Source organism: Salmo salar, chromosome 21 (genome assembly GCF_965601325.2).
Source record: "Salmo salar chromosome 21, fSalSal1, whole genome shotgun sequence".
In the NCBI taxonomy this organism is placed as follows: Eukaryota; Metazoa; Chordata; class Actinopteri; order Salmoniformes; family Salmonidae; genus Salmo; species Salmo salar.
The window spans coordinates 35867613-35887898 of record NC_138311.1 but is presented as its reverse complement, the minus strand read 5'-3'; the positions used below and the strand labels follow the sequence as shown (position 1 = coordinate 35887898).

Sequence of the window (20286 nt, the reverse complement as noted above, 5' to 3'; positions counted from 1 at the left end):
TTCTTAAACCATAATTAACGTTAATCAAATTAAAACTCTACATTAAACAATAATATTTTTGTATCAGTTTAGTCAGTTTTCTTTGCCTGTCACCCCACACAGTTTTGGTACAAAAAAAGAAAGACTCAAAATGTATTTAAGAATTGTTGTACAGACATGGCATCGTTCATAAAGTTGAGAATTGTATATTTATACCTTTCCTATTCAAATTAGATTATTTTCAATTCCATTGTGGCCTCAAACCACCCTCAGTGGTTTATAGAAATTGATAACGGGAATGTTTAACTATTGGATAACACTGGCCCCACAGTGTAAATTGACAGGGCATTGTAGGGCATTTAAAAATGATGGCTAATGAACACCTCAACATGATGGTGGGGTCCCTTGGATTAGGGGATTAGGGGCCATATTAAGATCCATAATGTCACCCAATTCCCTATATAGTGCATTACGTTTGACCAGGGCCCCAGTGTATATTTATACCTTTCCTATTCAGGTATAAGGTAGGGAATACTATATAGGGAATAGAGTGCTATTTCGGACACAGCCAAGGATCTTTATCAGAATGATCTCTTTATGAGAAACAGTGGCTGATGATGAAATGCATTACTCTGGCGCTGCAGGTGTTGCTGTTGTTGCTCATTCATAGTCCCCACCATTGGCTTGTATGCCCCATTTAGGTTTGAAACCTTTCAACTGTTCGACAAAGCCTGGGTTTGGGCATGTGGTTGGTCGGGCTGATTTTACCAAGGCAAATGCGTCATCAAAAGGCTTCCCTTCCCTGGACATCAGGTATCCAATGACAACCGAGGCGGACCTCAAGACTCCGGAATTGCAGTGAACCAACACAACTCCTTTCTGAGGGGGAAGAAGAGGGAAACAAGCCTTATGCCAGTAGAATGAAGGCATACCCAAAAGCACTTCAGCCCAGTTTGAACAAAAAAGGGAATTAATAGCTCAACAGAGGGACTTGATATTCTAAAAAACTTTTTGAAGTGTTCTGGGATTTTTATTTTATTTTTTATAAAGCCTTATGTCAGTTTAGTGATATCTAGTCCAAAAGCATGAGACATGAGGTGCTCGGCTGCTTTAAATATTAATCCCATCCCTTCAATTCACACAGCCCCAGTAACACAAGATCAATTACATCATCCTGTACTTCATGGTAGTCTAATAAAATCATCTTATGCTAATCACACACAATGGCACAATTACAAGCTGTAAGGTGATAGAATTATTCTCCCAGTCAGCTAAGCATCATTGATGGTTTGATTAGCCAAATTGATTAGCCAAACAGGTTACATAGGGAAATAAAATAGTCAGTAGCCACCAACCTCCATTCAACGGAGAGTGGAAAGTTATTTCCAATAGGCCAAGTTATTGTAATCATAAACCTTTGGTGAATTTACAGCATGTGGTAGTGTCAGGTTGTTGGGTAACCAGCACAGCATTTTGCTAAAAGGTTGTATAGCAAACATAGGGCCACTATAAATATATGATATTTCTACAACAGGATAAATGATGCATGATGAAAACTCTGCCGTGTATTATTTAGTACACACTGGGGATACCTAAAGGTAGTGAGGGAGGCTTTGCATTGGCTCACTGCTGTCCAGTATCAGATATAGGCCAGGTAATACACTTGAACAGTCAAGGAAATTACTAAAGTAAAGTTAAACAAAGTAGCTTAACGTAAAGTAAAGTCATTTGGCCTATGTGCTGTACACAGTAGAGTGCTTATTAATAATAAAAGTTAGCAAGTGGAAAGAACTTGTGTCACCATTCATGATGCTTAGGAATGTTTACTGTCAGGTAAGATGAATGCAGTGAAATATAGGGTATTAAAGCATAAAAAGAAAATATGAAAGAAAAAATAAATAATTAACTGGATATTACTGCCCCCAATTAGCCTACATTAGCCTACAAGGTCGTGAGAACATTATCAACTTACCTCTGTATTTGCTTGGTCTATGAATTTTGAGCACTCTTGGAAATAGGATATTATGTCAGTATCAGACACATCCAGAATGCTCAGTGTTTTATAAATGAACAGGTCTGGAAAGGTGTTTTCAACATCATAGGCTATATTCAATATGTGGGACACCTGAAATGGATGAAGAACATTTCTGAAACGCCAAAACAAAACAGAAGTAGACAGAAAATGATATAAAACATGTCTCTATTACATAAAACAATACCTTATATTTTTTCAGAGTGCCAAAGTCATGTGCAGCATCTTGTGAGCCTACAACAATAATTAACAACCATCAAATTGTGAACCTGTGAGGCATTTTGTGATGGAAATATAACTGCGCCTATAGAGATTTGGCAGATATGTTTATAATGACTTACTACAGTAATGATACTGTAAAAGTTGAAACTGTCTGTAGGGAAAAATACATGTGTTTACATGCAATAATCCAGTGGACTCAGAGTCTCAGTGGCAACAAACTTAAAACCCCCATATAATTTATTGATACCTCTGTGTGTCTGTGTAGGCACCTGTCAATTGTATTATGACAGCTAAGTGTCCCCTGTCAATAACACACATCTCATCCACTCACCTAATATTAAATAAGGTTTAATAACTCCAACTTGTAAGTCCCAGCTGTTGTCCTGTACATAGCCACATGCTGTCTCAGGCTGAGTTTTATCCTCTACAACATGAATAGTTTACCCTTTCCATGTCTCAATAATCCTCCTGCCACTCAATGTTGTCACACAGGTGCATTGTTTTCTCAAATTGGTTTTGAAAAATGTCTTTATTTCCTGGGCAAGAGACTGCATCACGTTTGTCTTCTCAAAACAAAGAATAATTGGTATGCTACTCCCTTAGATGTACTGTGAACAGTGCCTAGCTACTGGTTCAAATGGACTCCTGCATGTTTTCTGGACAGGTTTTGTCAAACCCAATTTGAAAATTGAGAACTCCTATCAGTCAATCAGCCCAAATCAGTCAATCAACCCATATGGGTCCCTGGGCTTTTTTTCGGGGCGTCACAGATGTCACTATCACATGATGCCATTCTAAAGCCTGTGAATGTGTGTGTGTGTGTGTGTGTGTGTGTCCAGTAGGCTGGTGCAGTGGTATATTATTTCGAAGTCTATTTTACATGCTGTTATCATCATTTTCCAACACAACCGAGATACCATTGAATCGAGGATTGACCTAAAGGGCTTGCCCATATGAAGTTTTACACATGAACAGTATTTATGTTTAAGTTACGTATTCTACAACAGGTGGGTCAAAACAAGCATTGTGATTGGTTGAGATGAGTTCTAAGCCAGTTTTAAAAACCAGTTTAGCAAGAGTATGTTCTTGGTACCATGGCAAATGACAAGTATTTAATATTTAAGAAAAGAATATAATAAAATGTCACTGGTCCTCTGTAGCTCAGTTGGTAGAGCATTGCAACGCCAGGATAGTGGATTCGATTCCTGGGACCTCCCATTATTAAACATGTATGCACGCATGACTCGCCCAAACAAACTGAATAATACAAATCTATAATTTAGAACTATTTTGTCGTGGGTGTAGTGTGGGTGCAGCCTACATATAAAATAGTATGTTCCTTCCCTAGCTTGTCACGTGACGTGCCTTTGGATTGCAGGAAACAGCCTCGTTTTCGTCAGATAGGACAACACCTAGTAAAAACCTAGTCTGCGACGGGAGAGAGGAGTGGGGCTTGGCGAAACCGCTCAACCCACAGAATGGGCGATTTATAACATTTTAACACTCGAGTGTCACTATTTTCACGACAAACAAATTCTACAACGATAATTTTACAAGATTCAGTAGCTATGTCGGCAACATTGTCGCGCGGCTCGCTCCAACCGGGCCAGCAAAAGCTGGCCGAGAAATTTACCATTCTGAACGACCGGGGCATCGGGATGCTCACTCGTGTCTATAATATCAAGAAGGTAAGGTACTCAGTGTAATTCTTATGTTCATAGTAAATTGTAACTACATTCAAGAGAAATTAAAGATCAAACCCCAAAATGATCTGTGATGTCTGGCAGACGCCTTCATTTGAAATCCAAAGGATGACGGCTAGGGCTGCAGAATTCCAGTCAAGGCCCTCTTGAAATGTGTTGCAGTATAAGTTAGCTATGTGGCTAGCCAAGATCTGTCATCAATAGCATCAAAATGCCAAATCACTGTTTTCTGAGATTGATCTATTTCAATCTTCGTATAACAATAATTAAAAACTCATAGGATATTGAAAGATGTTGCTCACTGAAATAGCCTACATGCCTAGCTGCATTTTGTTTTGTGATTGCTGGCTAGCTAACGTTAGTTAACGTTAAATAGTTTCTTGTTCACCACATTGCTAATATAATATTCAATCAAATTAAGAATGGAATGCTGTTCTAGATTCTTGAGCTATTGTTGGTGAGATTGAAATCGGAGATCAATCAATTTCATGTGAACACATAATGTGTCAGATTAGTAGATACTAGAGTAATAATATTAACACTATCTGACACACATTAGGCATATATTGTCTGACAGCAGTCAGTTGTTGATGTAGACCATTCTATTCAACCATCACATCACCCAGTAGACCTAAACACTCACCCAGCACAAATCAACACATCATGACTGTAGGATACTAACCATTGGCACAGTATCTACAGACGTTGTACATGTATGGGATATGGTTGTTATTGTAGAGTTGTTATTTAATGCCCGTTGCATAGCAGCACATAGGTCCTGTTTTTAAAATCACACAATAAAACACATTTTCACAGGATAGAAGGGAGAAGTACCTAGAAGAAGGCACCGTTTTAGAGATTATAATGATTTGTTTATTACACTTGTAAAAGTGGTGACATTATGATACAGATTCCACACTAGAACCAGTTTCCCAGACACAAATTAAGCCTAGACCTGGACTAAAGAAACATATTAAATAAAAGTGCTTTTTAGTCCAGCACTAGACTTCATCTGTGTCTGGGAAACTGGCCCATGATGTTTAATTTACTTATTTTAAACCCCTACGGAGAAAAACATTCTTAGTAGTATTACTAGTTTAATACTATTCACTATTCATTATTACTTATTCATAGTGGGGACTGGGGAGGTGTCATAAAATGCAGATTCCATACAAGACTTTCAGTCAGTGTAACAGAAAAGAGCATTCTTAGTGTATCTGTCCATGTTAATGGCCTTGATACAGTCAGTCCTTTAATGAGAAGAGAGTACTGTGACTGTTTCAAATCGCAACCTATTCCTATGCTCTGGTCAAAAGAGGTGCACTGTGTAGGGAATAGGGTGCCATTTGGGACACAGACTGGGTATCGGAGATGCTTGGACGACTTTGGGAAAATGGCAGCAGATAGAAGATAGCTGGAGGCAGTCCAGCGTGTAGCTGAAAGGAGGCTGGTGGAGAATAATGCCTCTGCCTTGCCTGCCTGTCTGTCTGCCAGCCAATCAACCCTTGTGCTGACGGTCTACTCGGGCTATAAGGCTTAGCCCTTAATAGGCACCACAGAATCATCTGTGTCTCTCTCTCTCTCTCTGTCTCTAAACTCTCAATTGAAGTTAGATGGTGATACAGATACATTAGCATAAGAACATTATGCAGCCCAAGTAAGATACAGGATTCAGAAGGGAAAAAAACTTTCCTCAGAACACAGGACGACTATCAAAAAGGAACAAATAATTAAAGAGCAGCAGTTTTGCAGACAATCTATCAGTAATATTAGGCCTTTTACTCATACAGTTCCATTTATAAACCTCCATTTTCATGCTTCCAATAACATTTCTTGTTATTATATAGGCCTAACATTTGTGGCGGCGTTCAATGCTTGTGCATTGAACTAGCAGATCTGTTGCTTGGCAACTGGTAGGCATTGATAGCACTTATGAAGAATTTCAGATGGCTTTTTTGTTTCAGCTGTGATTGTAGCGTGCTGTGATTGTAGGGTGCGGCACAGGCCTACCTCAGTAAATCAAACAGCTGTAGGCTTCTGCACAGGCCTAAGGCACACAGGCCTACCACAGACCTATATCATTGGCCTAATGCACACTCCTACTACTACCACAGGTCTACCCCAGTAAAGCACATTACTGTAGCCTACTGCACAAGTCTACTAGGACTACCTCAGTAAATCAAACTGCTTAGACTAGCAGCTTTATCAAACACAATTAATTGGAGCGTTCATCCAAAATAGAGATATATTTTGTTGATACCCACTCAGCGAGTAACATGTGAATCTGAAGATTCAGTGGCAAACAATATGGGATTATGTACCAAGAACAGCTTATAGCTTAGCATTAGAATTGTTTACAGCAAAACAGTGGGACCCCTGATATGACAGCTGGCTGCAAGTGGGACACCACTGTCTGGGCCAGCAGTATTTCTCATTATATTGATGTAACTTACACCAGGGGTTCTCAAAGTGGGGTCTGCAGAGTTACTGCAGGGGGTCTGTGGCCAGATCTCAATATTTTTTTAAAATATTTTATTTTTTTATTTGACTTTGCATTTTTTTAATGAATATTACTAACAATAACATATTAAACACATTTTTGCCAATGGATCCGGGAATAAGTTTAGAGGGAGTAGTAAAATATTCTTAAATTACAATTCATGTTCTTAACCCTGGGCAAGATGGGACTGGGAGGCTCAGCTGGATATTGGTATCCACAGTACTCCACCAATTATACATTCTTCAACTCAATACTTCTTGTATTCCCACCCAATTATTATAAAACATTTTTTACGTAAATGCGCTGTAATTTAAGATGTAAAACTGCACCGTTTTCTCCGTTCCTTATGGTAAAATGTGTAGAATTGCAGGATATTAGCTTTGAAGCTGCAACAACAACACAATCTCTCTGACCCATGACAAAATGTGTAGAATTTTAGGAAATCAGCTTAAAATTATTTTTGTTTTTTTTCTCCGATGCCAAGAGGTGGGCCTATAAAATGTTCCTTCCCAGGGCCTGAGAGTTGTACTGCCGAAATCTTAGTAAAACTCTTTGTATGCTATTTTTATCTAACTCCAGTTGTGTTCTGATTATGACGTGGTCCCTGATAAATTTGCTATCACATAAGTGTAAGTGGTCCCTGGCCCCAAAGAGTTTGAGAACCCCTGACTTACACAACCGCCTAGCTTTTCATGATAAAATATTTCTGATGATATTTCTGTCATCTCACAATAATGTTTATGTAGTGTATCAGTGTCACAGTGCAATATTTGTTTGAAAAGTGTAAGACTTGTCATAAGCATGTATGACCCCCTTATATTGCGTTGTGGCAATTTATGTGTTCAGAAAAATAGACTACTGGCTGAAAAATGTAGCCTTTCAAATGTAGGTTTTGAAATTGATAAAAAGAACCATGTTTGTGGAGAGGGGAGAGCTTCTTATGATGTCATAAATGAAGGTGTATCGCATAGTGGAAACTCCTGCTGCTCTCAGGGGCAAGCCTGCTGGTTTTCATTAGCAGAAGTCACTTTTTGCAGCAGGTTAGGATAATTACCTGTGGCAGGCTAGGAGAAGTAAGTTAAGAAAAGAGTTAGGGTTAGCTCAAATTGTCCTCGAGTCGAACATACAGTTGCGGCCAAATATATTGGCACCCTTGCACTTTTCTTAAATGTCCTATTTAAATTGAAAATAACTTTTGTTCTTCACACCTTATTGGATTTTCAACATTGCAGAACCAATTTTATTTTTGTAAACTTAAGTTTACAATTTTAATTTAAAATTGGTCAAGATACCTGCCAACAAATGCTTCTAGTAGCCATCAATGAGCTAGCTGCACCTTTCTACTGACGATTTGGCCCACTCTTCAGCAGCAAACTGCCTCCCACCAACTGCTGTTTTCAGATCTCCTCATAGGTTTTGGATGGGATTTAGATTCAGACCACTCCAGAACAGTCCAGCATCTGTTCTTGAAATGTTCCAGGGTGCTTTTTATGTGTGTTTTGGGTTGTTGTCCTGCTGGAAGACTCACAACATTCAACAGAGATTCTGGTCACTGGGTTGAACATTGGATAGCAGTACAACAGAAAAAACAAATCATCCATATGTCAATAACCAGATTAAGACTTTATCAGTACACTGATGTAGTGAGTGCAATAGGAATTCAGTCAGCTCCTTGGTATTGTTTCAGTCCAAGTCCTGATAGACAGAGAGTCCTGATAGACAGAGAGTCCTGATAGACAGAGAGTCCTGATAGACAGAGAGTCCTGATAGACAGAGAGTCCTGATAGACAGAGAGTCCTGATAGACAGAGAGTCCTGATAGACAGAGAGTCCTGATAGACAGAGAGTCCTGATAGACAGAGAGTCCTGATAGACAGAGAGTCCTGATAGACAGAGAGTCCTGATAGACAGAGAGTCCTGATAGAGGGTGGGAAGAGGTCTCCTATAGATGCAGTAAAGAGGTCAATGGAACGCAGACTGAAGAGAATAGAAGAAATCTGATCTAACAAAGTGGATATTTGTCTAATCCGTCATGATTGATGCATTGTAACAGGCCCACAATGTGGTTACTAAAGTCAGATTTGGATATATTTGGCTGTTTTCGCTGCATAACATGTAGAAGTTGTTTCTTTTCAGGTACAGAAGAAGTGACTGATAAATGATAACTCCCTTTTGTATTAGCTGGTACCATAGCTGGCATGCAGAAATCGGTGGTGCTAGTCAAAGTTGTTTTTAACTGCAATGCAGTTGACTGGTGACGATGACATGAACATATGTTGGGGTTGACATCCATACAAGCATTTATATTCAGATTTTTACCTCAACATAGTGTGAAATACACATATAAAGAATAGCCTAAATGCAGGCTAATTTTACTGGGTGGGCAATGAGAAGACTTGGGATATTTCCCCCACGCATTTCCATGGAATTTCCGTTGTTTGGGTCAAGTTCCATTGATGTCTTTACCGCATCTATGAGGTCAGAGGGAGGGTCTCCTATGAGGACATAGCCTTTACCTCAATCTGTTATTCACTCTCCTATGACCATGTTATCACTGGGGAAGTACTGTTATCACTGGGGAAGTGCTGTTATCACTGGGGAAGTGCTGTTATCACTGGGGAAGTACTGTTATCACTGGGGAAGTGCTGTTATCACTGGGGAAGTGCTGTTATCACTGGGGAAGTGCTGTTATCACTGGGGAAGTGCTGTTATCACTGGGGAAGTGCTGTTATCACTGGGGAAGTGCTGTTATCACTGGGGAAGTGCTGTTATCACTGGGGAAGTGCTGTTATCACTGGGGAAGTGCTGTTATCACTGGGGAAGTGCTGTTATCACTGGGGAAGTGCTGTTATCACTGGGGAAGTGCTGTTATCACTGGGGAAGTGCTGTTATCACTGGGGAAGTACTGTTATCACTGGGGAGGAGCAGTTGACACTGGGGAAGGGGGAAGCACTGTTAGCATGGGGGAAGCACTGTTAGCATGGGGGAAGCATTGTTAGCATGGGGGAAGCTCTGTTAGAGAAGAAGTGCTTATGGTAGTCAGTGCTGCTCACTAAATTAGACCAAGTTATTTTAACTTAACTGGTCTCAGACCAAGGTTGTGTTGGATGAAGCAGAGAAACATATTTTCTTTTACTCCTTTTGATTTTGCACATTTTTAAACAAAATATTTACAACAAAGCTAATTACTGTATGTCATTGTACTGTTAAGACACGTTCTGTTATTTTTTTTATGTTGTGAATTTATCTTGGAAATGAACAATGAAGTGCCTAACTGCCTATATGAGCTGAGTGAAATGATCAATATGTTGCCTTAATACTTTACGGGTTCTGTGCATGAAATGTTTCAGGCCATATTCTTTTTTGGTTCATTGATATATGCACTGGTTTAGCATTTTCCTTGGTTTTACTTGCATGTTTCTGTTCCTACTTGTACTAATCAAACAATACGTCATGTCCTCTCTTAAACTTAAAGCCTTAATACTCTACGGTGTTGCTACTCTAGGAGGAGTGTCCCCAGCATGGTGTGAGATACTGATTGAACAATGCTTTGACAGGCGACACATTAATTATTGTGCACAGTGTAAAGCCAAACTATCCCTCAACAAATATCCCGGAAGTAAAACCCGAAGCCTTTTTAATGTAGCGATGCATGGTTCTATGTTTTAAATCTGACTTTACCTGTGTTTACCTGTGTGGTTTTCTCTCTTTCTGTCACAATGCTTCCCTCAGCAAGGACAAGTTTGGAAGGTTTGCTCAGCTCTTCCCTAAATCACTCACCCTCGTTCTACCCCTCCCTGCTATCCTTACCAGCATCATGTCCAAGAATTACTTGTATACTACTCAGTACTCACAACGTTCACAATTCAACAAACAGGCCCATCCCAAAGTGCAATTGAATCGCTGGAATAATTTTATTAGTTTAAAATAGATATAATATTTGCCCGTTTATTTCTTACAAGATAACTATCTCTAGCTTGTTATTAAAAAAGGTGAGCACCTATAGTCCAACAACTAGATCATAATACATTAAAGCTTTAACCATGGTCATCTTTTGGTTTGTGAGCATCAAATTCACAGTTCCCGGACATTTGCACCACAAAAACAAAAAGTTTGTATTTTTTTTAGGGATTGAAGATCAGGCAATGGGAAACGATAGGGCCTGGTTGAATTCACTGACACTTCATTATGCAATTCAACACTACCCTGCTCTCCTCTGCAAAATGGAAGTGTTCCCTGCATGGATCCATCACATCGTATCACTAATCTTCAATCCAGTTTTGATGATATGAGGATTTGAACATACTCTTTCTCTATATGTTTGTCGCTCTGCTGTTTTAGTTTCATTGTATTGTGAACCTCAACACTCTTATGTGTTATAGACTGACTGAATACTAAAACATAACTATTCCTGTTTTGTCAGGTAGCTGTGCATGCCCAGTGTCGTATACCATACACCACCCTACCTCAAACATACATCTGCTAACTTTCTGTTGCTTCTAACATCTATATTGTAACACACAGTTCAACTATCTTCTCTCCCAGTAGGAGTATGCCCATCACTGCTTTCTCACTAACTGCTCTCCATCCTCCCATACAGCACTCTGTCAGTGGAAATGTATTCATACTCTATCTCTCTCTCCGTGTCTGTCTCTTGCTCTCGCTCTCTCTCATACACTCACTCACTCAAAACGTGACCAAAATACTACCTCATCCTATCAGTTTTCTGCCAATGTTTTGTTGTTAGTATTATTGTTGATGCCTCTTTAGCGTTGGTCTGTGTTTTTGGCCCTCTTCATTATAGGCATGTGGTGACCCCAAAGCCAAACCATCCTATCTAATAGACAAGAACCTGGAGTCTGCCGTCAAGTTCATTGTCAGAAAATTCCCAGCAGTTGAAACACGCAACAACAATGTAAGTCTTGTCTATTGGATGTATTTTCCAGATCTATTCCATGTTATTTCAGCTCATTTGAATTCTGCTTGGTATTTATATGCAGTCCTTTACCTATTGCATTACAAGGTCTGTGCAATAATGTGCATTTATTAATTGCATTAATTGTTGTAATTAGTCATATTTTAATAATAGTATTTTACTCTTTTGAGATAAAATAGGAATTGTAAATGTAAATGAAATTCCATCTGAGATCCATCATCCTACCTCTTCACTATAGATCTATCAATCACATGTACATTTCCATAAATGTTATGTTCTGTATGGCAATTCTATCTTTTTATAGCTAGCCTTTTTCAGTACAACTAATTCATTCTCACCATGTTTGTCTTTTCAAGTGTTTTTCCACCCAATCCTTATCTTTTTATTTATTTTATTTCACCTTTATTTAACCAGGTAGGCTAGTTGAGAACAAGTTCTCATTTGCAACTGCGACCTGGCCAAGATAAAGCATAGCAATTCGACACCTACAACAACACAGAGTTACACATGGAATAAACAAAACATACAGTTAATAATAAAGTAGAACAAAAGATAACAAAAAGTCTATATACAGTGAGTGCAAATGAGGTAAGTTAAGGCAATAAATAGGCCATGGTGGCGAAGTAATTACAATATAGCAATTAAACACTGGAATGGTAGATGTGCAGAAGATGAATGTGCAAGTAGAGATACTGGGGTGCAAAGGAGCAAGATAAATAAATAAATAAATACAGTATGGGGATGAGGTAGGTAGATAGATGGGCTGTTTACAGATGGGCATTGTGCAGTGATCTGTGAGCTGCTCTGACAGCTGGTGCTTAAAGCTAGTGAGGGAGATATGATTCTCCAGCTTCAGAGATTTTTGCAGTTCGTTCCAGTCATTGGCAGCAGAGAACTGGAAGGAAAGATGACCAAAGGAGGAATTGGCTTTGGGGGTGACCAGTGAGATATACCTGCTGGAGCGCATGCTACAAGTGGGTGCTGCTATGGTGACCAGTGAGCTGAGATAAGGCGGGGCTTTACCTAGCAGAGACTTGTAGATAACCTGTAGCCAGTGGGTTTGGCGACGAGTATGAAGCGAGGGCCAACCAACGAGAGCGTATAGGTCGCAATGGTGGGTACTGTATGGGGCTTTGGTGACAAAACGGATGGCACTGTGATAGACTGCATCCAGTTTGTTGAGTAGAGTGTTGGAGGCTATTTTATAGATGACATCACCGAAGTCGAGGATCGGTAGGATGGTCAGTTTTACGAGGGTATGTTTGGCAGCATGAGTGAAGGATGCTTTGTTGCGATATAGGAAGCCGATTCTAGATTTAATTTTGGATTGGAGATGCTTAATGTGAGTCTGGAAGGAGAGTTTACAGTCTAACCAGTCACCCAGGTATTTGTAGTTGTCCACGTCTTCCAAGTCAGAGCCGTCCAGAGTAGTGATGCTGGACGGGCGAGCAGGTGCGGGCAGTGATCGATTGAATAGCATGCATTTAGTTTTACTTGCGTTTAAGAGCAGTTGGAGGCCACGGAAGGAGAGTTGTATGGCATTGAAGCTCGTCTGGAGGTTAGTTAACAGTGTCCAAAGAGGGGCCAGAAGTATACAGAATGGTGTCGTCTGCGTAGAGGTGGATCAGAGAATCACCAGCAGCAAGAGCAACATGATTGATGTATAAAGAGAAGAGAGTCGGCCCGAGAATTGAACCCTGTGGCACCCCCATAGAGACTACCAGAGGTCCGGACAACAGGCCCTCCGATTTGACACACTGAACTCTATCAGAGAAGTAGTTGGTAAACCAGGCGAGGCAATCATTTGAGAAACCAAGGCTGTCGAGTCTGCCAATAAGAATGTGGTGATTGACAGAGTCGAAAGCCTTGGCCAGGTCGCTGAATACGGCTTCACAGTAATGTCTCTTATCGATGGCGGTTATGATGTCGTTTAGGACCTTGTGCGTGGCTGAGGTGCACCCATGACCAGCTCTGAAACCAGATTGCATAGCGGAGAAGGTACGGTGGGATTCGAAATGGTCGGTAATATGTTTGTTAACTTGGCTTTCGAAAACCTTAGAAAGACAGGGTAGGATAGATATAGGTCTGTAGTAGTTTGGGTCTAGAGTGTCACCCCCTTTGAAGAGGGGGATGACCGCGGCAGCTTTCCAATCTTTGGGAATCTCAGACGATACGAAAGAGAGGTTGAACAGGCTAGTAATAGGTGTTGCAACAATTTCGGCAGATAATTTTTGAAAGTGAGGGTCCAGATTGTCTAGCCCGGCTGATTTGTATGGGTCCAGATTTTGCAGCTCTTTCAGAACATCAGCTATCTGGATTTGGGTGAAGGAGAAATGGTGGGGGCATTGGAAGGCACAGCTGGGGGCAGAGGGAGGTCTATAGCAAGCGGCAACAGTGAGAGACTTGTTTCTGGAAAGGTGAATTTTTAGAAATGGAAGCTCAAATTGTTTGGGTACAGACTTGGATAGTAATACAGAACTCTGCAGGCTATCTTTGCAGTAGATTGCAACACTGCCCCCTTTGGCAGTTCTATCTTGGCGGGAAATGTTATAATTAGCAATGGAGATTTCAGGGTTTTTGTTGGTTTTCCTAAACCAAAATTCAGACATGGCTAAGACATCTGGGTTGGCAGAGTGTGCTCTGTGAATAAAACAAACTTAGGGAGTAGGCTTCTAATGTTAACATGCATGAAACCAAGGCTTTTACGGTTACAGAAGTCAACAAATGAGAGCACCTGGGGAGTGGTGAGTGGAGCTAGGCACTGCAGGACCTGGATTAACCTCCACATCACAAGAGGAACAGAGGAGAAGTAGGATACGGGTACGGCTAAAGGCTATACGAACTGGCCGTCTAGCACGTTCGGAACAGAGAGTAAAAGGAGCAGGTTTCTGGGCACGATAGCATAGATTCAAGGCATAGTGTACAGACAAGGGTAAGGTAGGATGTGAGTACATTGGAGGTAAACCTAGGCATTGAGTAGTGATGAGAGAGATATAGTCTCTAGAGATGTTTAAACCAGGTGATGTCATCGCATATGTAGGAGGTGGAACAACATGGTTGGTTAAGGCATATTGAGCAGGGCTAGAGGCTCTACAGTGAAATAAGACCGTAATCACTAACCAGGACAGTAATGGACGAGGCATATTGATATTGGAGAGAGGCATGCATAGCCAAGTGAACATATGGGTTCAGTGAGTGGTTGGGTGACTGGGGACACGGCGATTCAGCCAGTTAGCAGGCCGATGTTAACAAGCTAACAGTTATTAGGCCGATGTTAACAAGCTAACAGTTATTAGGCCGGGGGCTAAACAAGCTAGCAGTTAGCAGACCGGGGCTGGCAAGCTAGCAGTTGGCAGACCGGGGCTAGCAGTTAGCAGACCCGGGCAGGCAAGCTAGCAGTTAGCAGACCGGGGCAAGCAAGCTAGCAGTTAACAGACCGTGGCTAGCAAGTTAACCTTTGGGGGACGTCGCGATGGGGGTAAGTCTGTTTTTGCCTCTTCGTGCGGTGACGTCGATAGACCAGTCGTGGAATTGGTAGGGTTCCAAGTAGCTCTAGGTAGCTAGTAGGCCGCGGTTAGCAGAATGGGCCTTCAGCGGACGTCGCGCCTGAGGGGCCTGTTGGAATCCTCGGGCAGATTATGTCGGTATTCCAATCGTAGAGGATCGGCGGGGTTCCGTGCCCCGTACCGGCAGTAGAAGGGGTCCGGATATTGTAGCCCAGGAGTGGGCTTCGGTGGTAGCACAGGAGCCCTGGCCGGGCTAGCTTCAGGCTAATTGGTGCTTGCTCCAGGATGGAAACGCTAGCCAGGAGTAGTCACCCGGGATTGCGGTTAGCTAGTTGCGAAGATCCAGATGAAAATGTTCAGAGTTTGCGGTAGGAATCTGGGAATATGGGGGAAGAAAATTCAAATAATAATACGTCCGTTATGCTCTGGTTTGAGTCACGTTGTTCGAACTGGCGAGAGCTTTCCGAGCTAAAGGTTAGCTGATGACCGCTAGCAATGGTTTGCTGACTGATAGCTGGTAGGTAGTTAGCTGGCTAGCTTCAGTTGAGGGATTCCAGATCCGAAGTAAATATTGGGTGAGGCGGGTTGCAGGAGAGTATTTAGAAGTTGAGGTTTAGGAAAATATTTTAAAAAGATATGCGAAGAAAAATATGTATAAAGATATATACAAGGGACACGACAGGATAAAGACGTCTGACTGCTTCTATCACCATTGGCCGGCTTTCTATTTAATTTGAAATGTTTAACTGCTTCTATGGTGTAGCTGTCATGTGGTTTGCTATGTTGTACTTTTTGCTGCAGTGGTTCATGTTTTACTTGGTCTGTGTTTTTGTTTTGCATGCTTAACTTGGCTTTTTTCTGGAATATTCTTTTGGTAAGTTGAAGCTCCTCAGAGTTCCTTTTTTTCTATGTTTTGCATGTCTTATTATTCTCTATGTAGCAGATTTTCATTTAATTTGTTGCTAATTATTCATATTTGTATTATCTTTAACACTCAAATTTTTCAATACTGTTAGGTAACTGTTAATAGTTAGAATAAGTAACATTTATGGGCAAGAGACCAAGTGTTTGTCCCAAATAGCACCCTATTCTCATTATAGTGTACTACTTTTAACAATAGCCCTATGAACCTTGGTCAAAAGAAGCACACTACATAGGGAATAGGATGTCATTGGGACGCACCCCAAAGATAACAATCCAGAAAATATGACTTCATTTTTGGCTTGTGAGAGGCTATCATTGGTTAAATAAAGCCCCCATTGTGACAGTGCTAAAAATGCAGTCATGTTATCGAAGGCGACATGAGTATTTTGGAAAGGTGTTTTTGGTTAGAGCTCTACAGTTTAGCATTGTCAAAATGTCACCCTGACCCATTGTGTGATGTCCTTGGTAGTATTTCTCAGGATATCTAGTTATTCTAACAAATTGAGACCACTCACTGTACTACCAAACATGTACTACCAAACACAGATGTCAAAGTCACTATAAAGTATACAATGTTTGAACTCTTCTACCAGATTCCGTCAGCCTATTTGACTGTGCTCATTGTTCCATAGCATCCATACATTGAACCTTTGTGTCTCCTATGTTTAACTTTAGAGCACCTTGTTTTTGTTACAATCATGTCTTTTTTTTCTACAGCAACAGCTTGCACAACTACAAAAAGAGAAGTCTGAAATCCTTAAGAATCTAGCATTGTATTACTTCACATTTGTAGATGTGATGGAGTTTAAGGTATGTGCAACTTAAGCATCATTCATTGTAGTGAAAATAGAGAACAGGTTTTAAGATCCATTGTCAAATAAGCAGTAGCAGGAGCATAATATGACTGTCTTGATACCAATGTACAGTACTTTATATACATGTGTAATGATAATCCATCACAAATCAAAGTTACACTTATTATCAAGGTACTATACTGTGAAATGTATATAAATACTATTTTCTTTCTCTGCTTCCAGGACCATGTCTGTGAGCTGCTGAACACTATCGATGCTTGCCAAGTATTCTTTGATATTGTAAGACACATTTATTTATACAATACATGTAATTACAGGATGCTTTTGGTTATTCCTCCAAGACTATATCTCAAAGATGTTATGTTTTTACTTGGAGGAGATAAGTACGCTGACCCTAAGGGGCGAAGTAGGTCGGTCTTGATGTTGTTCCTGATTTTGTTCCCATATCTTTCTACAGACTGTAAACTTTGACCTGACCAAAAACTACCTTGACTTAGTAGTGACCTACACTAACCTAATGATGCTACTGTCTCGGATTGAAGAGAGGAAAGCTATCATTGGCCTCTACAACTATGCCCATGAAATGACACATGGATCAAGGTAAAACAATATTAATATTCAAATAAGTTAAGCTTAAAGCTTTTATACGTACAGTTCCAGTGGCATTATATTAAAATCGCATAGTATTATAGGGAAAATGTAATGCAGGACTAAAACACTCATTGTATTGTTGATTCGGACTTAGAAATCCCTTAGAAATAGAAATATCAACAACATTGTTGTATGTTTGTTCCCCATCCAGTGATCGAGAGTACCCTAGGCTGGGACAGATGATCGTTGACTACGAGAACCCGCTGAAAAAGATGATGGAGGAGTTTGTTCCACATGGGAAGGTGAATAGTGTCACCTATATGTCAACATGTTATGTTCTTGTCCTGAGCACTGACAGTGATAACACATCTTTTGGTTACACTGTATTATAACTTTTATGCTTAAGCCATGTTTATAAATGCTTATATTGTTTTTAAATGTTTACTAATAATAAAATACATACGTGTTAATAGTTGATTAATGCTTATTCATGAAAGTTAATATAAACTGTCTTAAATCAATCTCTCCCTCCCCTGTAGTCGTTGTCAGACGCCCTGCTCTCCCTCCAGATGGTTTACCCCAGGAGAAACCTGTCTGCTGACCAGTGGAGGAACGCCCAGCTACTCAGTCTCATCAGTGCTCCTAGCACCATGCTCAACCCAGCCCAGTCAGACACAGTGAGTTACCGTGCTCAACCCAGCCCAGTCAGACACAGTGAGTTACCGTGCTCAACCCAACCCAGTCAGACACAGTGAGTTACCGTGCTCAACCCAGCCGCCCAGTCAGACACAGTGAGTTACCGTGCTCAACCCAGGCCCAGTCAGACACAGTGAGTTACCGTGCTCAACCCAGCCCAGTCAGACACAGTGAGTTACCGTGCTCAACCCAACCCAGCCCAGTCAGACACAGTGAGTTACCGTGCTCAACCCAGCCCAGTCAGACACAGTGAGTTACCGTGCTCAACCCAGCCCAGTCAGACACAGTGAGTTACCGTGCTCAACCCAGCCCAGTCAGACACAGTGAGTTACCGTGCTCAACCCAGCCCAGTCAGACACAGTGAGTTACCGTGCTCAACCCAGCGCCGGGCGGAGGTCAGACACAGACACAGACATTACAGTGCAGTAATGTGATCTCTCCAGGAGTTGAACCCATGACTACGGTGTTGCTAGTGCCGTACTTGAGCCACGCAGTCCCATCAATACACTGCCTCCCTATAGAAAGTCTACAGCCCCTTGGATTACTTCAAATGTTATTGTGTTACATAGAGGGATTAAAATTGTCATTTTTTTTGTCAACGATATACACAAAATACTGTAATGTCAAAGTGGAAGAAAAATGCAATTTTGTATTTTTTTAGCTTAATGAAAAATAAAGCACTAATATCTTCATTAGATAAGTATTCATCCCATTGAGTCAATACATGTGAGAATCACCTTTGGCAGCGATTACAGCTATGAGTCTTCTTGGGAAAGTCTCATAAGAGCTTTGCACACTAGTATTGTGCAATATTTGCCTAGTATTATTTTCAAAATTCTTCAAGGTCTGTCAAGGTATTGGGGATCATGGCTATACTATAATTTTCAAGTCTTGCCATAGATTTTCAAGCAGATTTAAGTCAAAACGGAAATTCTCGCCTCAGGAGGTGAATTCCTCTCCCAGTGTCTGGTGTAAAGCCGGCTGAAGCAGGGTTTCCTCTAGGATTTTTTGGGGCAGTATTACTTTAGTGCCTTGTTGCATACAAGATGCATGATTTGGAATATTTTTATTCTGTATATTTGTATTCTTCTTTTCACTGTCATTTAGGTCATTATTGTGGAATCACTACAATGCAGTTAAAGCATTCTCAGTTCTCTCCCATCACAGCCATTGAACTCTGTAGCTGTTTTAAAATCACCAATGGCCTCATGATAACATCCCTGAGCAGTTTCATTCCTGTCCTGCAGCTCAGTTCAGAAGGATGACTATATTTTATGTGTCTGGGTGGTTTAATACATAATCCACATAATTATTAACTTGACCATTCTTATATTCAATGTCTGATTTGTTATTGTTACCCATCTACCAATCACTTCCCTTTTTTGAGGCTTTTGAAACTCCCTGGTCTTTGTAGTTGAATCTGTGCTTTAAATTCAATACTTAACTGAGGGACCTTAAAGATGTACGGTCCAGAGGAAGGGGTAGTCGTTCAGAAATCATGTGAACCCATATTATTTCACACATTGTGAGTACAAATAACTTATTCATGTGATTTGTTAAGTCACATTTACTTCTGAACTAATGTAGACTTGTCAGAACAAAGGGGGTGAGTACTTGTGTAACAGCTATAGTACCAGTCAAAAGTTTGGACACACCTACTCATTCAAGGGCTTTTCTTTATTTTACTATTTTCTACATTGTAGAATAATAGTGAAGACATCAAAACTATGAAATAACACATATGGAATCATCTAGTAACCAAAAAAGTGTTAAACAAATCAAAATATATTTTAGATTTGAGATTCTTCAAAGTAGCCACCCTTTGCCTTGATGACAGCTTTGCATACTCTTGGCATTCTCTCAACCAGCTTCATGAAGTAGTCACCTGTAATGCATTTCAACTAGCAGGTGTGCCTTGTTAAAAGTTCATGTGTGGAATTTCTTTCCTTCTTAATGTGTTTGAGCCAATCACTTGTGTTGTGACAAGGCAGGGGTGGTATATAGAAGATAGCCCTATTTGGTAAAAGACCATGTCCATATTATGGCAAGAACAGCTCAAATAAGCAAAGGGAAACAACAGTCCATCATTACTTTAAGACATGAAGGTCAGTCAATATGGAACATTTTAAGAACTTTGAAAGTTTCTTCAAGTTCAGTGGCAAAAACCATCAAGCGCTATGTTGAAACTGGCTCTCATGAGGACCGCCACAGGAAAGGAAGACCAAGAGTTACCTCTGCTGCAGAGGATAAGTTCATTAGAGTTACCAGCCTCAGAAATTGCAGCCCAAATAAATGCTTCACAGAGTTCAAGTAACAGACACATCTCAACATCAACTGTTCAGAGGAGACTGCGTGAATCAGGCCTTCATGGTCGAATTCCTGC

At 40.6% G+C, this 20286-nt stretch overlaps 1 protein-coding gene and 1 pseudogene across 9 annotated transcripts in view; one reads left to right on the top strand and one right to left on the bottom strand.

Moving 5' to 3' along the window:
• Nucleotides 1-241: 241 nt before the first annotated feature.
• Nucleotides 242-2863, bottom strand: LOC106582263 (dual specificity protein phosphatase 19-like; annotated as a pseudogene).
• A 751-nt stretch (nucleotides 2864-3614) lies between these two features.
• LOC106582262 (nck-associated protein 1) overlaps nucleotides 3615-20286 on the top strand; it is an 89993-nt gene continuing 73321 nt past the window's right edge. For 3 of the 9 annotated variants that reach the window (XM_014165155.3, XM_082967129.1, XM_082967128.1), the window contains exons 1-8: nucleotides 3616-3921; nucleotides 10168-10185; nucleotides 11240-11350; nucleotides 16519-16611; nucleotides 16839-16895; nucleotides 17074-17216; nucleotides 17419-17509; nucleotides 17747-17884. In XM_014165155.3, coding sequence (XP_014020630.1) covers nucleotides 3802-3921; nucleotides 10168-10185; nucleotides 11240-11350; nucleotides 16519-16611; nucleotides 16839-16895; nucleotides 17074-17216; nucleotides 17419-17509; nucleotides 17747-17884 — 771 coding nt within the window. In that variant the 5' untranslated portion in view covers nucleotides 3616-3801. Of the gene's footprint in view, nucleotides 3922-10167; nucleotides 10186-11239; nucleotides 11351-16518; nucleotides 16612-16838; nucleotides 16896-17073; nucleotides 17217-17418; nucleotides 17510-17746; nucleotides 17885-20286 lie in introns of all 9 variants that reach the window. The other 6 variants (XM_082967132.1, XM_082967130.1, XM_014165160.3 and 3 more) reach the window with 3 other exon arrangements.